The 23,812-nt window shown below is 40.6% G+C and overlaps 2 protein-coding genes across 2 annotated transcripts; both read left to right on the top strand.

Moving 5' to 3' along the window:
• Positions 1-4,698: 4,698 nt before the first annotated feature.
• LOC110125862 (allergen Bos d 2-like) lies at positions 4,699-9,007 on the top strand. Its single transcript, XM_020875181.2, has 6 exons — positions 4,699-4,779; positions 5,259-5,398; positions 5,592-5,662; positions 7,638-7,745; positions 8,721-8,822; positions 8,991-9,007. The coding sequence occupies exons 1-6, from the start codon at positions 4,699-4,701 to the stop codon at positions 9,005-9,007; spliced, it is 519 nt and encodes a 172-aa protein (XP_020730840.2).
• Positions 9,008-17,609: 8,602 nt separating this feature from the next.
• LOC110125863 (allergen Bos d 2-like) lies at positions 17,610-22,445 on the top strand. Its single transcript, XM_020875182.2, has 6 exons — positions 17,610-17,748; positions 18,289-18,428; positions 18,623-18,693; positions 20,001-20,108; positions 22,138-22,239; positions 22,409-22,445. The coding sequence occupies exons 1-6, from the start codon at positions 17,668-17,670 to the stop codon at positions 22,423-22,425; spliced, it is 519 nt and encodes a 172-aa protein (XP_020730841.2). The 5' UTR covers positions 17,610-17,667; the 3' UTR covers positions 22,426-22,445.
• The last annotated feature ends 1,367 nt before the right edge of the window (positions 22,446-23,812 follow it).

The raw sequence follows: 23,812 nt of genomic DNA, 5'->3' as shown, positions 1-23,812 counted from the left end.
GACAGTTTTCATTCCAATGCCTGAGAAAGGCACTGCCAAAGAATGCTCAAACTAGCGCACGATGCACTCATCTCACACACTAGCAAAGTAATGCTCAAAATTCTCCAAGCCAGGCTTCCACAATACATGAACCGTGAACTTCCAGATGTTCAAGCTGATTTAAAAAAGGCAGAGGAATCAGAGATGAAATTGTCAGCAACAGCTAGATCATCAAAAAAGCAAGACAGCTGCAGAAAAAAAGCTATTTCTGCTTTATTGACTATGCCAAAGCCTTTGACTGTGTGGATCACAATAAACTGTGGAAAATTCTGAAAGAGGTGGGAACACCAGGCCACCTGACCTGAAACTTGAGAAATCTTATGACATCCAGTCCCATCACTTCATGGTAAACAGATGGGGAAACAGTGGAGACGGTGGCAGACTCCAAAATCACTGTGGATGGTGACTGTAGCCATGAAATAAAAAGACGCTTGCTCCTTAGAAGAAAAATTATGACCAGCTTATACAGCATATTAAAAAGTAGAAACATTACTTTGCCAACAAAAGTCCGTCTAGTCAATGCTATGGCTTTTCCAGTAGTCATGTATGGATGTGAGAGTTGGACTAAAAAGAAAGCTGAGCACAGAAGAATTGATGCTTTTGAACTGTGGTGTTGGAGAAGACTCTTGAGAGTCCCCTGGACTGCAAGGAGATCCAACCAGTCCATCCTAAAGGAAATCAGTACTGAATGTTCATTGGAAGAACTGATGTTGAAGCTGAAACTCCAATACTTTGACCACCTCATGCAATGAGCTGACTCATTTGAAAAGACCCTAATGCTAGGAAAAAGATTGGAGGCAGGAGGAGAAGGGGATGACAGAGGATGAGATGGTTGGATGGCATCACCGACTCAATGGACATGAGTCTGAGTAAGCGCTGGGAGTTGGTGATGGACAGGGAGGGCTGGCGTCCTGCGGCCCATGGGGTCACAGAGTCGGACATGACTGAGCAACTTAACTGAACTGATGATCATCACAGGGCTGGTGTCATCCTGGAAGCAAACTGCCCAAGCGAGTATCATTTAGAGAGTGGCTTTCCACAGGTTCTTTAATCTAATTTGCCTGATGCATGAACAGGCAGGAGGATGGTTTAAAGAACCTGGATCTCAGTGTCAGGGGCTACATGTAAGGCTAAAATCTCATACGCTGCACTGAGTGTAGCTAATAACCTAAAAGCAAAATTAAATTGGAGAGACAAATTTGGGAGGGATCCTTGAGTGGGGTAGAAGATGAAAGTTGGCTCCTATTGAAATTTTTTCATTAAAATTAAATAAAATATAAAAGAAACCATGGTAATGATGCTTTAGTCAATAAGTCATGTCCAACACTTGTGACCCCAGGGACTGTAGCCCGCTAGGCTCCTGTCTGCATGAGATTCTCCAGGCAAGAATACTGAAGTTGGCTATTTCCTTCTCCAGGGGATCATCCCAAGATCCCAAGTCAAGGATGGAATCTGCACTCATCTCTTACATTGGCAGGTGGATTATTTACCACTAGCAAAGAAGGCATAGGAAGTATATCCATATATATATGGATATATATATATGGATATATATATATATATGGATATATATATGGATATATATATATATGGATATATATATATATATATATATATATATATGGACATATATATATATATGGATATATATATGGATATACTTCCTATGCCTTCTTTGAGCTTCACAGGTGTTGCTAGTGGTAAACAATCCACCTGCCAATGTAAAAGATGAGTGCAGATTCCATCCTTTGTATTTATTTTTCTATTATTGTAGAAATACAATCTAAATATTGTATTTATTATTCTATTTATATTTATGTGCATCAGTTCAGTTCAGTCACTCAGTCATATCCGACTCTTTGCAGCACCATCGACTGCAACTAGCCAGGCTTCCCAGTCTTTCATCACATTCTGGAGTTTGCTCAGACTCATGTCCACTGAGTTGGTGATGCCATCCTCTGTCGTCCCCTTCTCCTCCCACTTTCAATCATTCCCAGCATCAGGGTCTTTTCCAATGAATCAGTTCTTCACATCAGGTGGCTATATCATTAGAGTTTCAACCTCAGCATCAGTCCTTCCAATGTATATTGAGGAATAATTTACATTAGGTTGACTGGTTGCATCTCCTTGCAGTCCAAGGGACTCTCAAGAGGCTTCTCCAACACCACAGTTCAAAAGCATCAATTCTTCAGCGCTCAGCCTTCTCTATGGTCCAACTTTCACATCCATACATGACTACTGGAAAAACCACAGCTCTTAGTAGGCGGACCTTTGTTGAAAAAGTAATGTCTCTGCTTTTTAATATGCTTTCTAGCTTGGTCATAGCTTTTTCTTCCAAGGAGCAAGTGTCATTTAATTTCATGGCTGCAGTCACCACCTGCAGTGATTTTGGAGCCCAAGAAAATAAAGTCTCTCACTGTTTCCATTGTTTCCCCATCTATTTGCCATGAACTGATGGGACCAGATGCTGTGATGTTAGTTTTTGAAGGTTGAGCTTTAAGACAGCTTTTTCACTCTCCTCTTTCACCTTCCTCAAGAGGATCTTTAGTTTCTCTCACTTTCTGCCATAAAGGTGGTGTCTTCTGCATATCTGAGGTTATTGATATTTCTCCAGGAAATTTTGGTTCCAGCTTGTGCTTTATCCAGCCCAGGTTTTCACATAATGTACACTGCATATGAGTTAAATCAGCAGAGTGACAATATACAGCCTTGATGTACTCCTTTCCCAACTTTCAACCAGTCTGTTGTTCTATGTCCGGTTCTAACTGTTGCTTCTTGACCTGCATACAGATTTCTCCGGAGGCAGGTAAAGTGGTCTGGTGTTCCCATCTCTTGAAGAATTTTCTACAGATTGTTGTGATCCACACAAAGTCTTTAGCATAGTCAATAAAACAGAAGTAGATGGACTTACCTGTAGCTCAAACAGTAAAGAACCTTCCTGCGATGTAGCAGACCAGAGATCAATCCCTGTGCTGAGAAGTTCCTCTGAAAAGGAGAATGGAAATCCACTCCAGTATTCATGCCTGGAGAATTCCATGGACAGAGAAGCCTGGTGGGCTACAGTCTGTGGGATTGCAAACAGTCAGGCCAGACTAGAAACTAACACACACACAGATGCTTTTCTGGATCTGTCTTGCTTTTTTGATAATCCAATGGATGTTGGCAATTTGATTTCTTATTCCTCTGCCTTCTCTAAATTCAGCTTGAACATCTATATATGTATAAACACACATACACACATCTGTTATATCCATACACAAATCAGTGGAACACTTGGCAACCATAAATATGTGAAGTTTAAAGCAATGTGGATGGACTTTTAGGGTATTATGCTAAGTGAAATTAGTCAGATGGAGAAAGACAAATACTGTATGATATGGCAAATGACTGTGACAGTTTATGACTCTATGAATCATAACATGTTAAGATTTTTTTAAGCCCACAAATAAGATGAAGAAAAAAATTAAAAAATGGATAGCCAAAGGGTTGCATTCTACTTCAGTTCAGTTCAGTTGGTCAGTCGTGTCCGACTCTTTGTGACCCCATGAACCGCAGCACGCCAGGCCTCCCTGTCCATCACCAACTCCCGGAGTTTACTCAAACTCATGCCCATCGAGTTGGTGACGCCATCCAGCCATCTCATCCTCTGTCGTCCCCTTCTCCTCCTGCCCCCAATCCCTCCCAGCATCAGGGTCTTTTCCAATGAGTCAGCTCTTCGCATGAGGTAGCCAAAGTACTGGAGTTTCAGCTTCAGCATCAGTCCTTCCAGTGAACACCCAGGACTGATCTCCTTTAGGATGGACTGGTTGGATCTCCTTGCAGTCCAAGGAACTCTCAAGAGTCTTCTCCATTCTACTTATGTGTGTAAAATAAAAAATAAAACAAACTCCAGAATATAACAAGAAAAGATACAGAGAAGAAACTAGTGGTGATCAGTGGGGTGAAGAAAAATGGTAGGTTAAGACCGAAGGAGTGGAATAAGAGGTAGAAACTACTATGTTAAAATAAATAACATATAAATATATATTATAAAAGATAGGCAATAAAAAAGCCTACATATTTATAACTTCAAAAGAAGCAATAAAATTATGAATATCTATATGGTATACCTATAACAAAAAATATTTTACCTCAAATATATTTCAATTTCGTATAAAAAAAAATACAGACCCCTCTGAGGAATGCTCTGATAACTGATTCCTAGTAGAAACAACACATACTGATTTTCTTAAAATGGGACAGTGCCATCTGTACTTTTAGAAAATAAGCTTAAACAGACCTCTTCAACATGAGAGAAATAACACAGAGGTTGAGGATGTGTGTCTTGGACTCTTTGAGGATGGACAAGAATATAAATATCACTGTCCTGGAAATACCTCAAGTGTCCTCTGAGTTCTTATTTACTCTGAAGACTTAATGTCCAGATCCAACTGCGGCTTCTCTAAAAATAAATATCTCTATGAGAACCGCAGAAAACCACTAAAAGCCATCCAGGATGTCAGAAGATGACATCTATGGAACTGCATCATGTGATTAACCACTGTGTGATCATTATGCATTCTGCCAAGACACGTATCCTATAAAGAGTGCAACAATTCAAAACCTATCCAACAACTGGGATGCGCTCAGCTTCCCTAGAAGGACCAGAAGGGTCACAAGATGAAGGCTGTGTTCCTGACTCTCCTCTTTGGTGTGGCTTGTGGGGCCCAGGAAACTCCAGCTGAGATAGACCCCTCAAAGGTACCCAGAAGGAGGTGATCTCCTAGAAGGTCTTGCTTGTTTGAGTGTGTGTGTCTGTGTGTCTGGTTGTTTTTGTGTACATGTAAAAGATAAGCTCATTTATATGTATAATCAGATTGTATCATGGACTGTGGTCCAGTGAGCAAAATACAACCCTTTGTGTAACCAGTCTTTCATTTTCTTCTTCATCTTATTTGTCTATAGGCTTCAAAAAAAAAGTTTAACACACTATCATTCAGAGAGTCATTCAATCATGACATGTTTTATTTCAAAAAACCCCGAACTCTACGTTTTCTGCTCCAATAGGAATCATGAATTCATGTCATGTTATTCAACAAGGTAGGGGGAAGAACTCTGCTTAATAAGGTTGAATTTACTTCTCTTCCGTGTGAAATGCAGAAGCAAAGGTGGTTCTGGGTACTGGTGAGTAACCATAAAAGATATTGACTGATGTTTATGGAGACCTCCTTCCTCCTTAGATTCCAGGAGAGTGGCGTACCATTTACGCAGCTGCGGATAACAAGGAGAAGATTGTGGAAGGGGGCTCACTGAGGGGCTACTATCGTCGGATTGAATGTATCAACGACTGTGAATACCTCTCCATCACATTTTATGACAAGTAAGCACGACATCCTCCCCACAGTGGAAAGCAAGGAAACTGTTGATGTTTGGCATGCGGTCTGGGCTCCAATGTGCAGTGAAAGGCATGGGTCATGACTGCAAAGTGGAGGGTGTAAACTCTATTCAAGGGCGTCCTCAAGGGCTGGGTAAGAGATGGCAAGAAAGGACTGTTCTGTCTCTTGGTTTTTCAGGGACGATGGAACATGCTTGTTACTCAAAGAAGTGGCAAAGAGAAAAGAGGGATATGTTTATGTCATAGAATGTGAGTATTCCAGCTTTTTGGATGGGCTGTCTTCCCCAAACCATGGAACGTGTTCAGTTCGATAGCCTCGATTCCATCAAAGACAACCAGATGTCTGGATGGGTGGACTGTTTCTGCTACTCATTACCAAGGTAATCTTGGAAGAGCCATTTAACTTTTCAGGGATCACCTCTGTCCCACAACACCAGGGTGAGGTCCAAGGGTGGAATGTGTCCATTGATGGGCTCTGGGAGAAAGCCCCAGAATGGTGACTATACTTGTTCCCTGGGCATGGTGAAGTGCAAAAGATGATATATATATATTATATATATATATGTACATATATATTATACATTATATATATGTACATATATATGTATGTATGTATGCATATATTATATATATGTACATATTATATATGTGTACATATATATTATATATGTATGTATGTATGCATGTATTATATATATGTACATATATATTATATATATGCATGTGTGTATATACATGTATATGTAATACATATACAGGTATATATGTACATATAATATATATATTATATGTGTGTGTATATATACAGATACATACATACATATTATGTACATATATATTATATATGTGTGTACATATATATGTATGTGTGTGTATATATATGTATGTATGTATGTGTATATATATGTATATGTATGTGTGTATATATATGTATGTATGTATCTATGTGTATATGTGTATACATATATATAATTATTTTAAGATTATAAAGACTCAAAATATTTTTTTATTTCACCTACATGATCAAATTTGCTTAAAATGAAGAAATTTCTTAAATGTTAAAAGTTCTTTATTAGTAACTGTAGTAAGTAGAACATGATTAATCTCAAGTCCCAAAATGAGAACAGCTAAAGTAAGAGCTCTGCAATGCAGGAGACCCAGGTTCAATCCCTGGATTGGGAAGTACTCTGGAGAAGGAAATGACTATCCACTCTAGTCTTCTTGCCTGGAGAATCCCATGGACAGGACAGTCTGCTGGGTGACAGGCCGAGGTGCACAGATGTCAGACACGACTGATTTTTTGCTTCACTTCAAAATAAGAGCAAAAATTTTAAACTAATTTTTACATACACTGAATGTGACTTTAGCATAGGCTTTGATCTCCACAGTTTGAAATAACAAGAAATATTTCTCAAATATAATATCAACACATAAGTTGAAAGGGGCACTCACATAGATTTCTATCTCTGTAGTTGACAATGATAGGAAATGATACTCAAATGTTAATATAAACACTGTAACATTACATGAAGTGATAACATGTCCATGGGTTTCATCTTCATTGAAAACATATAGAATGGAGCACTCTAATCCTGGTCTGCTGCAAGTATTTTAATTTCAACTGTGGACATGCAGCCACAGAATGTAATCTGCAATCATTAAAGAGTATATATGCCCAACATTAGGCAACAGGCTAACTGGTCCCTCTTTTGTTACTTTTGTGCTAAGAAACAACTCTGGATCATGCAGTCCCTTTCATTTCACTAAGATTCATTTAATTATTTAGAATTCCTTTCTAGCCATGACTGTACTTGCAAACTGGGTCACAAAATCCCTGAAAATGTACCAATTAGCTCTTGTGAGCGGGTATGCGATGGTTGAGGTTCAATTCACACTATAGTTGCAACAAGCAACTTTGCTATCGTTCACAGAAGGCTCAGTATAGAAGATTGGAAGTCTTAAAGATCTTCAAGAGAGCGGTGTGTGGAGAGAGCATCCCTACTTCATGAGTTGTGTTAAAGAGTCTAACAACACACCACTAGAAATGTCACTGAGACAGAGTTTACCATCAGAGGGAAAATGGATGACAGAGAGCGTGTGAAGAATAAGACATGTTCAACTGAAAAGGAAAGAAGTTAATCCTACTGAGGTTTGAATGTTTGTTCTTGTTTTTTTTGTGTTTTTTTTGTTTGTTTGTTTGTCTGTTTGTTTTTTCCTGTCACAGATGCGGGTGCAAATACTTTGGAACTGATTCATGTATCAGAAAACATGCTGGTGACTTATGTTGAAAACTATGATGGGGAGAAGATCACAAAAATGAGTGAAGGTCTTGGTAAGTCCTGTAGCTTATGTAAATGAGCTTGTATGATCAGTACTTTTATACTAAGAAGAGAGGTACACACACATTACAATAGGGCTTCACTGGTGGCTCAGATGGGAAAGAACCCACGTCCAATGCAGGAGACCTGGGTTTGATCCCTGGGTAGGGAAGATCCCATGGAGGTGGGCATAACAACCCACTCCAGTGTTCTTGCCTGGGAAATCCCCATGGACAGAGGAGCCTGGCGGGCTACAGTCCATGGGGTTGCAAAGAACTCACAGGAGATGACCCAGAACAGTATCTATTGTCCTTGGGAGGAAGTACAGGTCCTTTTCTTTGTTTCATGACTACATGATTATTATTTGGTCTCTTTTGACTGTTTTCCTTTGCTTTCGCACATTGTCATTTCTCTGATTAAACTTATGCTTTGACCTAAATATTTCACAGACAAAAGGCAGGCCAGAAACATGGTGGGTGGGGCAAGGAACACAGGGTCCTGTTCCATCTCACTAGGATAAGTGTGGTTTTGAAACTTCCCCATCATTCCTGCATCCATTCATTTCATAAGCGTTCATGAAAACCCCAGGGATGGACTTCTAGAATGTAGACAAAGTGGACAGGAAGAGATAAGAGTTGGGAGGAATTCTGAGTCTCAGACCCACCATGACCTTCTTTGATGTCCCATGAAAGACTGTATCTCACAGCGGGATGCCTAAGGTCTCGGCTGAATGATTAGTTGTTCTCTGAACTGGAATGTAATAACATGTTAACTATGTGGACTCTACCCGCCGGACACATCTGAAGACCTGTGTGCACACTCGGGCACGTCTGTAGAAAAACAGCTGGAGAGCGGGGTTTAAATGATGGTGGAGGGCAGTGGTGTTGGTGAGTCTTACTGGACACTGCAGGAATGAGCCAGGTGGCACTCTATAACCTATAAAGGATTCTAATGCACACGTCTTCTGCCCTGTTTGCTATGAAATCCAGGCAAAGGAACCAGCTACACTCAAGAAGAACTTCAGAAGTATCAGGAACTGAACAGTGAAAGGGGGATTCCACCTGAAAATATAGATCATGTCATAGAAACAGGTAAAGCCCCAGACGATGGCAGGTATCCACAATGAAAGACATCACTAGAACATTCAATTCAAATTACCTATTGGCAGAGATGTCTTTAATAAGAACTGCTTTGTAATAATCTTTTGAAATATAGGCATGTCAATGATCATTTCCCCCCTTATTCATTCTCTTTCACAGACAGCTGTCCTCCATAAGAACACTGAAGAGTGGTTGCGTGAGTAGAAATATGACACATACAACCTATTTTTTTCTCAGCAGGTTAACACTTTGGGGAAAGGGGGCTTACTGCTTGAAGAATGGGATACATACATAGTGGAATATTGCTCAGCCAGGAAAACAAAAGAAATAACGCCATTTGCAGCAACATGGATGAAGCTACAGATAATTTTACTAAGCAAAGTAACTCAGAAAGAGAAAGGCAAATATCATATGCTATCACTTCCATGTGGAATCTAAAATATGATTCAAATGAACCATTAAAAAACAGAGACAGACTCAAACACAGACAAAATTAATGGTTACCAAAGGGAAAGCAGGCAGGCACGGGGTAGATTCGGAGTTTGAGAGAAGCAGATACACACTAAAATATATAAAATAAACAACAAAGACCAATTGGAGAGAGCAGAGAACTATACGCAATGTCTTCTAATAACTTTAAGAAGAAGAATGAAACTAGGTATACACATACCTAAACATATATGGAACTGACAGCTTCCCAGGTGACTCAGAGTTCCAGAATCTGCCTGCCAATGCAGGAGACACAGAAGATGTGCGTTCATCCCTGGGTCAGGAAGATCCTTGGTTCAGGTACCCCACGCCAGTATGCTTGCCTTGATAATCCAATGGACAGAGGAATCTGGGAATAGTCCATATGGCCACAGAAGAGTGGGACACAACCCAGAGAGAAAACAACAACAAATGTATAAATGAATCACTTTGCTCTATACCTGAAACTAACACAACATTGAACAGCAACTGCATTTCAATAAAAATTAATTTTAAAAAGGATGGGATGACAGAACACTTCACCTTGTCAAGTGTCAAAAGCTTGGGCTTCCTTAGTGTTTGGATTAGAATATCTAAACCCTGACATCGGCCTAGAATCCACACTGAGATGCTTTACGGGCAATGGAGGTGGTGTGAAGCCCTGAGCTATAAGATAGGATGATTGCTGGGGAAGGCCACTGTGAATGAATGACCCTGCAGCCACAACACATGCATGATGATAAAGGATATCACAGAAGATGTAAGTGGCACAGGTCACAGAGCATATAGTCTCCTACATCTCAGAGCTGTGAATGCATAACGTACTAACTCTCAATATCAGAACTGATACCAGACTGTTCACAGCTGGTTTCACCAGGTGGTAATTCTACAGTACCCCCAGGGATACACACACAAGAGAAACTTCTGTGAAATGGGTCTGGTAGGAAAACTTCTCCACTGCTTTCCCGTCAGCAACTGGTTCTACTCTTTCTCTCATGCCGTAGCCAATATCATATTAATAATCATCAGCTCAACAACATTTTCCTTTTTCTCACGCTTAAAGAAAAACATGGAGTAAGAATGCGAGCAAAATCGAAGCACTCATGTGTCCCAATCATCCAGATGAAGATAGCAGACCTTTTCCTTGAAATCATCATTGCCTCTATGCCAGGAAATCATGACCCTGAACCCAAGGCTTTCCCACTATGAATATCCTCTGCTCTAGCTGATGTGACTGAATTGTTCAATAAATTGATTAATGCACATATTCGTAGTGAACAAAGGTTCTATGTTTTCAAATACTCAAAACATGTAAATTCAACCATGCAGAAAATCGAGTGTACAATGAAGGAGGAAATAACTCTGTTTAGAGTGCACAGTCTGAATCCTGAAAGTGTTTCTGCAAGATGAGAAAATAAACCACAGAAGGTAGTTTTTATATGGTGAAATGAGGTTCCAATCAGATATCACACAAGAAAGGGAACTGGGGAGTCAGACACCTTCAAGTAGAATCTCAGCTGTACTAAGTGGACCTTGAAAACAACTCAACGATGGTGTTAAGTAGCGTTCATCTGCTGTGGGGTTGCAGGAGGTGGTAAGGTTTGCAGAATGCAGTCTTACATGGCTTCCAGGGGTTGCAGTGGTTAAAAAAAAAGATATATATATACCAAAAATACCTACCAATGCAGGAGACACAAGAGACGCAGGTTCAATCCCTGGGTCGAGAAGATGCCCAAAGGAGGAAATGGAAATCCAATCCAGTATTCTTTTTTTTTAATTATTCATATATTTTGTTTATTCAATAAGTGTTGATAAGATATTTTCTTTTTATTTATTTATTTAATTTTAGGCTAATTACTTTACATTGTGTAGAGGTTTTGCAATACACTGACATGATTCAGCCATGGGTGTACATTTGGCCGCCATTCTGAACCCCCTTCACACTTCCCTCCCCATCCCATTCCTCAGGGTCATCCCAGTGTACCAGCCCGGGGCATCCTGTCTCATGCATTGGACCTGGAATGGTCATCTATTTCACATATGATAATATACACGTTTCAATGCTATTCTCTCAAATCATCCCACCCTCTCTTTCTCCCACAGAATACAAAAGTCCGTCCTTTACATCTGTGTCTCCTTTGCTGTCTTGCATAGGGTCATCGTCCATCTTTCTAAATTCCATATATATGCATTAACATACTGTATTGGTGTTTTCCTTCTGACGTACTTCACTCTATATAATAGGTTCCAGTTTCATCCACCTCAGTAGAACAGATTCAAATGTATTCTTTTCAATGGCTAATAATATTCCATTGTGTATATGTACTGCAGTTTTCTTATCCATTCGTCTGCTGATGAACATCAAGGTTGCTTCCATGTCCAGGCTATTGTAAACAGCACTGTGATGAACACTGGGGTACACGTGTCTCTTTCAATTGTGGTTTCCTCAGGGTGTATGCCCAGGAATGGGATTGCTGGGTCATACGGCAGTTCTATTTCCAGATTTTTAAGGAATCTCACACAGTTCGCCATAGTGGCTGCACTAGTTTGCATTCCTGGCAGCAGTGTAAGAGGGTTCCCTTTTCTCCACACCCTCTCCAGAATTTACTGTTTGTAGACTTTATGATGGTGGCCATTCTGAATTCCGTGAGATGGTTCCACACTGTGATTTTGATTTGCATTTCTCTAATAATGAGTGATGTTGAGCATCTTTTCATGTGTTTGTTAGCCATCTGTATGTCTTCTTTGAAGAAATGTCTGTTTAGTTCTTTGACCCATTTTTTGATTGGGTCGTTTATTTTTCTGGAATTGAGCTGCAGGAGATGCTTTTATATCTTTGAGATTAATTCTTTGTCAGTTACTTCATTTGCTATTATAATCTCCCCTTCTGAAGCCTGTCTTTCCAACTTTCATATAGTTTCCTTCTTTGTGCAAAAGCTCTTAAGTTTAATTAGGTCCCATTTGTTTATTTTTGCTTTTATTTCCATTACTCTAGGAGGTGGGTCATAGAGGATCCTGCTATGATTTACATCAGAGAGTGTTTTGCCTATGCTTTTCTCTAGGAGTTTCATAGTTTCTGGTCTTACATTTAGATCTTTAATCCACTTTAAGTTTATTTTTGTGTATAGTGTTAGAAAGCGTTCTAGTTTCATTCTTTTCCAAGTGGTTGACTAGTTTTCCCAGCATCACGTGTTAAAGAGATTGTCGTTTCTCCATTGTATATTCTTGCCTTCTTTGTTGAAGATAAGGTGTCATAGGTACATGGATTTATCTCTGGGATTCCTATTTTGTTCCATTGATCTATATTTCTGTCTCTGAGCCAGTACCATACTGTCTTAATGATTGTAGCTTTATAGTAGAGTCTGAAGTCAGGCTTGATTGACTCCAGTTGATTCCTCCAGTTCCATTCTTCTTTCTCAAGATTGCGTTGGCTATTTGAGGTTTTCTGTATTTCCAAACAAATTGTGAAATTATTTGTTCTCGTTCTCTGAAAAATACCATGGTGGCAGGATAGGGATTGCATTTGAATCTATAGATTGCTTTGGGTAGTATACTCATTTTCACTATATTGATTCTTCTGATCCAAGAACATGGTATACTTCTCCATCTCTTTGTGTCCTCTTTTATTTCTTTCATCAGTGTTTTGTAGTTTTCTATATATAGGGCTTTTGTTTCTTTAGGTAGCTTTATTCCTAAATATTTCACTCTTTTTGTTGCAATGGTGAATGGAGTTGTTTCCTTAATTCCTCTTTCTGTTTTCTCATTGTTAGTGTATAGGAATGCAATGGATTTCTGTGTGTTAATTTTATATCCTATAACTTTTCTATATTTATTGATTAGCTCTAGTAATCTTCTGGTGGAGTACTTAGGGTTTTCTGTGTAGAGGATCATGTCATCTGCAAACAGTGAGAGTTTTACTTCTTCTTTTCCAATCTGGATTCCTTTTATTTCTTTTTCTTCTCTGATTGCTGTGGCTAAAACTTCCAAAACTATGTTGAATAGTAGTGGTGAGAGTGGGCACCCCTTGTCTTGTTCCTGACTTTAGGGGAAATGCTTTCAATTTTTCACCATTGAGGATAATGTTTGCTGTGGGTTTATCACATATGGCTTTTATTATGTTGAGGTATGTTCTTTCTATGCCTGCTTTCCAGAGGGTTTTTATCATAAATGGATGTTGAATTTTGTCAAAGGCTTTCTCTGCATCCATTGAGATAATCATACGGTTTTTATCTTTCCACTTGTTAATGTGGTGTATCACACTGATTGATTTGCAGATATTGAAGAATCCCTGTGTTCCTGGGATAAACCCCACTTGGTCATGATGTATGATCTTTTTAATACGTTGTTGGATTCTGTTGGCTAGAATTTTGTTCACGATCTTTCCATCTATGTTCATCAGTGATACTGGCCTATAGTTTTCTTTTCCTTTTCTTCTTCTTTTTTTTTTTTTTTTTTATGGTATCTTTGTCTGGTTTTGGTATCAGGGGGATGGTAGCCTCAGAGAATGAGTTCGGAAGTTAACCTTCCTCTGCAATTTTCTGGAAGACTTTGAGAAAGTGTTAGCTCTTCTCTAAATTTTTGGTAGAATTCAGCTGTGAAGCCATCTGGACCTTGGCTTTTGTTTGTGCCCACTCCAGTATTCTTCCCTGGAGAATCCCATGGACAGAGGAACCTGGCAGGCTACAGTCCATGGACTTGCAAGAGTCAGACATGATTGATGAACTGAGCGCACACACACACACACACACACATGCGACAAAAGTGAACAGTGTTCACTAAAGAAAGGGCAACGATGGTGTTTACAAAGCACGGGGTCTGTGGTGTCCAACTCGGGGGATCTCCTCTCCAGCTCAAACCCCAGAAGCAGAGGCCTTGCTGCAGATGCAAGAGCAGAGTTGCCTAAAGTTCTTCAGAAAAGTTCCTCATCAGACATTGCTCAAAGTAATAGTCATTGGTTGGTGCCAACTGCTGGGCAAAAGGAGCATCATGGGTACCCCACAGGTCATGACACTGGACTAGACAAGAGACCAGCAAAAGTGTGTAAGGGAGATGGGAAAGATGAGGCACTCCACTCTGCAGAACTCTGGTAGGCTCCTGAGGATGTGGAAGGCTGGTGCACGTGAAATGCTGTGGAGTGAGAGGAAATGGAGAACAGGGCACTGGTCACATACCCTGCCAGGGCTCACAGTGAGCTGCATGCACCGTGAATGCACATTCCAACCACACTCTGGTCTCCAAGGTCAAGCTATTGATGTCCGTTGTCTTGAGTTGTTGACAGGAAATGGAACAATAGTGGTTGACGACTAAGTTATACCCCCTTCGTGGATCAGTGCCTAGTGTGGTGAAGGGGCTGGCATAACTCAGGGAGGCTATGAGCCGTTTCATGTAGGGTCACCCAAGACAGATGGGTCACAGTGAAGAGTTCTGACAGAACGTGATCCACTGGAGGAGGGAGTTTCAAACCACTCCAGTACGCTTGCTCTGAGAACCCCACGAGCTGTGTTAATTGGCAAACAGTTATGACACTGAAATAGGACCCCTGCCCCCAGGATGGAACGTGTCCAATACTGCTACTAGGGAAGAGCGGAGGACAGCTACTATTAGCCCCAGAGAATGAAGCTATGCTCACTAAGGTCTCAACCAAGCAAGCCAGCCTAAAGCAAGAACTAAAACTAAGAAACAGGAAAATTAACTGAGCAGAAGGACTTCCCCAGGGATCCAGTGGTTCAGAATCCACCTGCGAGTGCAGGGGACACACATGGAATCTTGATCCTGGAAGATCCCACAAGCTGTAATGACAACAAAGGCTACACAAACTCTGCCTGGCTCCAGAGCCTGAGCAAGAAAACCATCACAATGACAAGCCCTGAGTCCATTACTAGCAAAAGGCAGAACACAGCAAGTAAGACCAAGAGTGTGTTGTAAAATTGGAAAAAAAAAAAAAAAACCTTAGCAGAAGTTATAAGTGTGACCACTGAGATACCCCACGGAAATACTTTTAAAAAAATTATCAGAGAAACAGCTGCCATATGAATAATGAAAACAACATAAGGAACCAGGCAGGAAATATGAACCATTAAAACATTTTTATCTGAAAAATTATTTTAAAGGCTCTCTATCCAGTTTACAAAACATCAAATCCTGGAGAAGACGGATCCTCTAGCACAAGTGTATTAAGTTTAATCAGTGTGGATATACCAACTCTTAGAAGGTTGAAGGGAGTTAAGGAGCAGGAAGGTAGAGTCAAAGAAAAAATGTCACTGGTGATTTACATAGTACACAAGTGAACTAACACATTGGTTACTCACTTCACCCCGTGTGTGTGTGTGTGTGTGTGTGTGTGAGATAAAAACACTTAAAAGTTCTGCTCTAAGCAACTGACAGGTTATATGTGCAGGTTATATCTTATTTGTCATAGTCACCATGCTGTTCATTACATGCTTCTTTAAATCACAGGAGCTCCTTAGGTAATTATAACTAAACAGGAAAAAACACACACACCAAAAAAAAAAGCAGTAGAACTTAAGTCAGTTAAACTCTTACGTTTGAAACTGAGTATCTTCTTATGTTGATAACTCTGCAGCCAGCATTGGCTCAAGGATTATTTCCTTTGGCTCCAAAATGTAGCAAAATTAACGCCTTGCTCTTTCAGACACCCTTTGTGAAAATCAAAAGAAATATGCACTGCTCTAATGATCCATAAATGGATGAAAATTCTCTTTTCCCAAGCTCGTGAATCGTGAATGCTTTGCTTCTGACACAAACTTGTTGAAGGCCATGAATGGGATCTTCATGTGCTAACTGTCTTTGACACTTCCCAAAAAGAGAACCAAGATTGGGGAAATACAAACCAAAATACAAACAAACCTGCTCCTAGGGAAGGGACAGGAATATACAGACAAACATATTTTGGATACAGTTACAAAGGAAATTCAGAAGAGAATAATAATCTTATAAGGAAAACTGCTGGAGAAATTGGGAATTCATATGACAAAAAGATATAAATAACTTCAACTGTTTCATTGCTCCCCATTTTTCAACTAACACGGAGAGACTCAAAGACGTGTATTTAAGACCCAAAGCAAGAAAGACTAGAGGTAAACCACAGGTGGACATTCTGTGACCAAAGATTGGGTGATTACAGTTTAGGATATACACCAAGCAGGATCCCACACTGGGAACACAACATTAATAACAAATCCTCATTCAAAATATTTACATCTTTGAGGGACAACCTTAAGGAAACACAAGTGAAGCCTTGAGCAATGGGGGAAAAATATTCACACATCTCCATCTGAAAACAGACTTATATCCAGAATATGTTAAAACCTAGAAACTTCATAAAAAATAAATAATTCACACAATAATGAATAAAGGACTTGCAGAGACACCTAACAAAGGAAATAGACAAATGGCTTCCACCACCTTATTCATCAAGGAAATGGAAAGTACTTCTGAAACTGGATACACTCACACATTTATTACAATCTCTGAAATGAAAACAAATGACCACACAGAGCCCTGGCAAGGATAGAGCAATGGAAATTCTCATCTCCTGTTGACAGGCATCGAAAATCAGAGGCACTGAGATCCAGCAATTCAGCCCCTAAGCCCCTACCCAGGAGATAAGATGGCTCACTTACTTACTAAATCTTGCCTATGAACATGCATTCTTCAACACTGGAATGGATAAAAGTGGGACATATCCCAGTGATACAATGCAGGGGCAATGGGCAAGGAGTCTACAAAAATATACGCTGTTTATTCAAACGAATCTGCTGAGGGAAAGAAGTCAGTAACGCACACACAAGGAGTGGAAAAAGTGGTGCAAAGTACATCAATAATATACAAAGATTATTTGAAAAATAATGATTGGAAAACATAGAGAATTAAAAGACCAATATTTTATAAATCCAAAAGGAGAAATAAAATTATGAGTACCTATAAGATACACCTATAACAAAAAATATTGTACATCAATTATACTGCAATTTCAATATTAAAAAAAAAAATTATTGACCCCTCTGAGGAAGTTCCTCCTAAGTGATTCCTGGTAGAGATACCACATATTTATCCTCTTAAAACAAAGGTGCCATCATTAGTTTTAGAAAATAAGCTTAAACAGACCTCTTCAATGTGAAAGGAATAACACAGGGGTTGTATAAGAAGCACAGAATGCCAAAATGCTCAGCTGCCAACCAGGATATCAGAGGATCACCTTTAGGTCACCATGATCTGGTGATTAACCACTGTTTGATCAACATGTATTCCGCCAAAAGACATATCCTATAAAAAGTGGAACCAACTCACAACCTCTCCAACAACCAAGACACCCTCAGCTTCTCTAGAAGGACGCAAGAGTCCCAAGATGAAGGTGGTGTTCCTGACTCTCCTCCTTGGTCTGGTTTGTGGGGCCCAGGAAACTCCAGCTGAAATAGACCCCTCAAAGGTACCCAGAATGAGCTGACCTGCTTGAAGGTCTTGCTTGTTTGATTCTGTGTGTGTGTGTGTCTGTGTTTGTGCATGTGTGTGTGAGGTTGTGTGTGCATGTGACAGAGATATTTTTGTGTAAATGTATGACCAGATTGTAAGCCTTCTGTGGTTGACATATCTATGTGAATGTAATATCTGTTTCTGGTATTTTTCACTTATCTTATTCATCTGTAGGTAAAACAAACAAGTAAAAAAGCCAAACAAGCTAACATTCAGAAAGATTTGAACTGTCACGGTCTTTCCTGGCATAGTTTTAGCTATTTCAAAAAACTCTGAATTGTCTGCGAAAGAATTCTGCATTCTATGCTTTGTGCTCCAATAGGAAAGATGATTTCATGTCGTGTTAGTCAGCAAGGTAGGGGGTGGAACTCCTCTTTGCTTAATAAGATTCAATTAGCTTTTCCTCTGTGGTAAATGCAGAAGCAAAGGCAGTGCTGTGTATTGGTGAGTAACCAGAAAAGAGACTGACTGATGTTTATGAAGACCTTCCTTTTAGGTCACAGGAGAGTGGCGCACCATTTATGTGGCCGCGGATAACAAGGAGAAGGTTGTGGAAGGGGGCCCACTGAGGTGTTATAATCGTCAGATTGAATGCAAAAATGACTGCGAATACCTGCTCATTTCATTTTATGTCAAGTAAGCACGATCCTCCTGAACTGAGAACAAGACGCCTGTTGGCTTCTGACATGGGGTCCGATGCCCAATGTGCAGTGAGAGGTGTGACTCAGGGTTGTTGGTTCGGTGTTCGAACCCTATTCACGGTGGGGCGTCCCCAAGCCCTGGGGAGTGGTGAGTGTGAGAAGGAACGTCTTGTCTGTTGGGCTTTTCAGATTTGACGGCAGATGCGAGTTTTTCTCGGAAGAGCTCAAGAGACAAGAAGGCGGTATTTACGTCATAGAATGTGAGTATTCCAGCTTCTCTGACGGGTGGTCTTCCCCCAACCACGGAACGTGTTTGGACTGACAGTCTCCATTTCATCCAAGACACCTAGGTGTCTGCATTGGTGAACTATTTCCTCTACTCATCACCAATGCAACTTTGGAAAAGTCATTAATGTTTCAGCAATCCATTCTGTCCCACAACACCAGGATGACGTCCAAGGTTGCAACGTGGCCATTCACGGTCTCTGAGAAAAAGCCCCAGAACACTGACTCCTCGTGTTCCTCGGGCATGGAGAAGTGCCATTACCTGCATAGGCTCATGACGACTGCTTCACAATTTTTGCTTTTACTTGACCTACATGATGAAATTTGTTTTGACTAAAGAAATTCTTTAAACATTAAAAGCTCCTCGTTAGCAAGTTTAGTAAGTAGAACATGATTAACTGAAAGTCCAAAAATGGAAACAGTTAAAATGACGGCCAAAATTTCCAACTCATTTTTACATAATTGGAAAGGGACTTCAGCATAGACTTCTATCTCTATAGCTTAAAATAAGGAGAAATAATTCTCAAATATGAATATCAATACTTAATTTGAAAGAGGCATTAACATAGATTTCTATCTCTGTAGTTGAAAACGACAGGAAATAATTCTCAAACATTAATATCAGTACTGCAATATTCTATTCAGTGATCAAATGTCTGTATGTTTCATTTTCATGGGGAAAAAAATGTACAACTGAGCACTCTAATCTTGGTCTGATGCATTTATTTTAATTTCAACTGTGGACAAAGAGCCACAGGATCTAATCTGCAACCATTTCAGATTATCTATGTCCAACATTTTGCAATAGACTAATTTATACCTCTTTTATTACTTGTACTAGGAAATAACTCTGGATGAGGTACTGACATTTATGTTAATATCATTCATTTAAATTTTTGAATTCCTTTCTAACCACACTTGTGCTTGCAAACTGGGTTACGAAATTCTTGAAAATTTAACAGTCAGCTCTTGCGAGCTTGCATGAGATGGCTGAGGTTCAACACCTACTAGAGTTGCAGTCAACAACTTTTTATCATGCACAGACTTCTCAGTCTAGAAGACTGGAAGTCTTCATCTTCAGGAGAAGGGGGTGTGGAGGAAGCTTTCCTAGTTCACTAACTGTCTTAACTAGTTCTAACAACGTATCACTAGAAATCTCAGTGAGGCAGAGGTCACCATCCAAGTGAAGACTGATGATAGCATGTGAAGAATATGTAAGGCTCAAATGAAAAGAAAATAAGTTAATCATATTGAAGTTTGATTTTTTTTTTCTCTGCCACAGTCGCGGGTACAAATTATTTGCAAATCATTCATGTAACAGACAACATACTGGTATTTTATTTTGAAAACGATGATGGACAGAAGATCACAAAAATAACTGAAGCTTCTGGTACGTACTACAGCTTACCCAATACAACGCAGATGTGTTCATATGATCAGTATTTTTACAGAAAGGAGAGAGATACACACATAACTTCTATTAGGGCTTCCCTGGTGGCTCAGATGGTAAAGAACCCACCTGCAATGCAGGAGACCTGGCTTTGATCCCTGGGTTGGGAAGATCCCCTGGAGGAGGGAACGGCAATGCACTCCAGTATTCTTGCCTGGAGAATCCCAGGGACAGTGGAGCCTGGTGGTCTATACACCATGGGGTCACAAAGAGTCGGACACGACTGAGCAACTGAGCACAGCATCTTCTATGAAGCACAGATGTGTGTTTACATGGAGAATTCAGACTTCATGTGACATGAGTCAGGGATATAGAAAGTCTGTCTGCTAGAAAAATGAGGAAATGTGTCCACTGGGGGATTCTATCAGATGGCTTTTGGGTTTTTTTTAATGAGATACACTTATCCCAGAGATCCAAGGAAATCTTCCAGGATGCTCCATGAGTTCCCTGACAAGTGTCACGCAAACAGAGTTGCTGGGTCCTGACACCAAAGTGAACCGAGGTTTAAATCTGAGTTTAGAAAACTCACAGGTCCCGGCCATGACTGCGGTCATCTCCACGACAAATGCTTTCTCCTTTGTCACAATCATGAGAGTGCTGCCTCAGCCTGAACCCCACGCTCTGCAAATACCACTGGATCACCCTGAAGACTGCAGAGGCAGAGTGGTCTGGAATATCAGTCATTCTGCCATCCGGCCAATCCCTTGAGTTCACTGCCACATCCCTTTATCCCCTCTGCTATTATATCCTCATCAGGGATGGGTGGGGGTTGTATCTGTTCTTTGAAGATGACAGAGCATGAGTGTTTCCCTCAGTAGCATGTGTGATGCTGTTACCAAATGTGGGATCCTGCTGCCTGCCCTTCAAAAGGCAACTAAGAGGCCAGCTTCTTAGAAAGAAAAGTCGGCTTTTGCTCAGAGGCAGACAACTGGGGGGGAGGGTGGACTTCTGTCCAAGGGCTGACTGCCCCACCCCACAACTGGCAAACAGTGGGCAAGAGCTTTTATAGACAGAGGGAGGGGGCTCCTTGCAAAAACAGAAGTCAGCTCCAAAAGTCATTTTCAAATCGGTCATCAGTGGTCTGACCAGCATCATCGTGATTGTTTTAGGCACAGTTAATCAACAATTCCCTATCTTCCCATCTCCTTGAAATCAATTCTCAGAAACATGGGAGCTTCCGCCATGGCTGCTGTCTGGTCAGCCTGTATTTATCTTGTCCACAAGGGGAGCTTTCAGTGTCTATACGACAGCTCACAGGATATGACCCAGAAGAGTATCCACTCTCCTTGGGGAGGAAATAGAGGCCCTTGTCTATGCTTCATGACGACATTAGTATTATTTCATCTCCTCTGTCTGTTTTCCTTTGCTATCCGACATTCTCAATTTTCTGATTCAACTTATTCTTTGACTAAAATCTTTCACAGACAAAAGGCAGGCTGAAAATAGCAGGGGCCGGGCAAGGAACATAAGGTCTTACACCGCCTCAATAGGATTACTGTGCTTTTGAAAATTCCAAATCATTCCCCACCCATTCATTTCATCAGAGTTCATGAAAACCCCAGGGATGCCATTCTAGGATGCAGACAAAGTGGACAGGAAGCATTAGAATTGGGGCAGATTCTGAGTCTCAGACGTGCCACGACCTTCTGTGATGTACCATGAAAAACTGCATCTCACCAGGGCATGCTTTAAGCTCACAGCTGAATGATCTGTAGCTCACTCAGTCGTTGCAAGAACTGGAATGTGGTAACATGTTAACTATGTGGACTCTACCCTCATGGACACATCTGAAGACCTCTGTGCACACTCGGGCATGTCTGTAGAAAGATAGCTGGATTTTAGGTGAGGGTGGAGGGCAGTGGTGTTGGTGAGACTTACTAGACTCTACAAGAATGAGCCACGTGACTCTTTATAACCTATAAAGGATTCTAACGCACACCTCTTCTGCCCTGTTTGCTATGAAATCCAGCCAGAGGAACCAGTTTCACTCAAGAAGAACTTCAGAAGTATCAGGAGCTGAACAGTGAAAGGGGGATTCCAAATGAAAATATTGACAATGTCATCGAAACAGGTAAAGCCCCGGAGGAAAACAGCTATTCGAAATGAAAACCCATCACTAGGACATTCGATTCAAAATTCCCGTTGGCACAGATACCTTTTTAAAAAGCTGTGATGAAATAATCCTTGGAAACAAAGGCATGTCAATGTTCATTATTCCCCTTATTCATTCTCTTTCACAGACAACTGTCCTCCATAAGAACAGAGAACATCAGCTTGGTGAGTAGAAACATAACGCATACAACACTGAGCTTTTTTCAGTACATTCACTCTTTGGGGGAGGGGGCTTTCACTGTTTTAAGAATGGGATACATACAAGATGGAATATTACTCAGCCATGAAAAAGAATGAAATCATGCCATCTGCAGTAAGATGGATGGACCAAGAGATGATCTTACTAACTGAAGTCAGTCAGAAAGAGAAAGGCAAATATCATATGCCATCACTTCCACATGGAATCTAAAATATGATTCAAGTGAACCATTCATAAAACTGAAACAGACTCTCAAACACAGACAACATGGATGGTTACCAAAGGGGAAGCAGGCAAGGGGTAAATTAGGAGTTTTAGATGCACAGCTACACAGTAAAATATATAAAATAAATGACAAAGACACAGTGGATAGCACAGAGAACTATACTCAATGTCTTGTCATAATTTATAAAGAAGAATCTAAAAGGTGTACATTTACATACAGACATGTATAACTGAGGCTTTGGAGGTGACTCAGTGGTAAAGAATCTGCCTGCCAATGTAGGAGACACAGGAGACCTGGGTTCTATCCCTGATTCAGGAAGATCCCTCGGGGTAGATCTCCCTCCAGTGTTCTTCCCCGGAAAATGCAATGGACAGAGGAGTCTGGCAAGTTATAGTCCATAGAACACAAAAGGTGGGACATGACTTAGCGACTAACCAGCAACAACAGATATATAAAGAAACCACTTTGCTGTACTGCCGGAAGTAACACAATGTTGTAAATCAAGGATGTTTCAATAAAAACTAATTTACGAAAAGAACAGGATAACAGAACAGTCCACCTAGCCAGGCAGCGAGGGATGGGGCCTCCATAAGTGTTTGGATTTAAATATCCAAACACAGTACTGGTCTAGACACCACAGTGAGATGCTCTGAGGACAGAGGAGCAGGCTGGGTGAAGCCCCGAGCTGTGAGATATGATGCGCCCCGGTGAATCCCACTGTGAATGAACGGACCTTGCAGCCACAACACATTCATGATGATACACGAGACGACAGAAGATGTAAGCCGCACAGGTGACACAGGGTACAGTCTCCTCCATCTCAGACCTCTGAGTATGTCACTCAGTGACCCTCGGCATAAGAGCTGATTCAGGGCTGCTCACATCTGCTTTCACCAGGTGGTAGTTCTATGCAATCCCACAGGGCCACACTCACAGAGGGACTTCTGTGAAAGTTGTAGGGAAATTTCTGCATGGGTTCCACCATCCACTGCTTCTAGCTTCTCTTTCATGCTATGACCAACATCGTATCAATCCTAATCAGCTCAACAATGTGCTACTTTTTTTTTTCATGTTTCAAGAAGAAAACAAAGTTAAGAATATGAGCAG

This window comes from Odocoileus virginianus, unplaced genomic scaffold, assembly GCF_023699985.2.
Source record: "Odocoileus virginianus isolate 20LAN1187 ecotype Illinois unplaced genomic scaffold, Ovbor_1.2 Unplaced_Contig_6, whole genome shotgun sequence".
NCBI lineage: Eukaryota > Metazoa > Chordata > Mammalia > Artiodactyla > Cervidae > Odocoileus > Odocoileus virginianus.
Note: the sequence above shows the minus strand (reverse complement) of the source record. Positions and strands in the feature narration are given on the sequence as shown.

What these genes read in the sequence shown, in the direction of transcription:
- LOC110125862 (XM_020875181.2), top strand. Translation starts at nt 4,699, where the DNA reads ATGAAGGCTGTGTTCCTGACTCTCCTCTTTGGTGTGGCTTGTGGGGCC. An exon ending in CTGAGATAGACCCCTCAAAG is followed by an intron (nt 4,780 to 5,258) that starts GTACCCAGAAGG and finishes CTTCCTCCTTAG; the next exon opens with ATTCCAGGAGAGTGGCGTAC. An exon ending in TCCATCACATTTTATGACAA is followed by an intron (nt 5,399 to 5,591) that starts GTAAGCACGACA and finishes TTGGTTTTTCAG; the next exon opens with GGACGATGGAACATGCTTGT.
- LOC110125863 (XM_020875182.2), top strand. Translation starts at nt 17,668, where the DNA reads ATGAAGGTGGTGTTCCTGACTCTCCTCCTTGGTCTGGTTTGTGGGGCC. An exon ending in CTCATTTCATTTTATGTCAA is followed by an intron (nt 18,429 to 18,622) that starts GTAAGCACGATC and finishes TGGGCTTTTCAG; the next exon opens with ATTTGACGGCAGATGCGAGT. An exon ending in CGGTATTTACGTCATAGAAT is followed by an intron (nt 18,694 to 20,000) that starts GTGAGTATTCCA and finishes TCTCTGCCACAG; the next exon opens with TCGCGGGTACAAATTATTTG.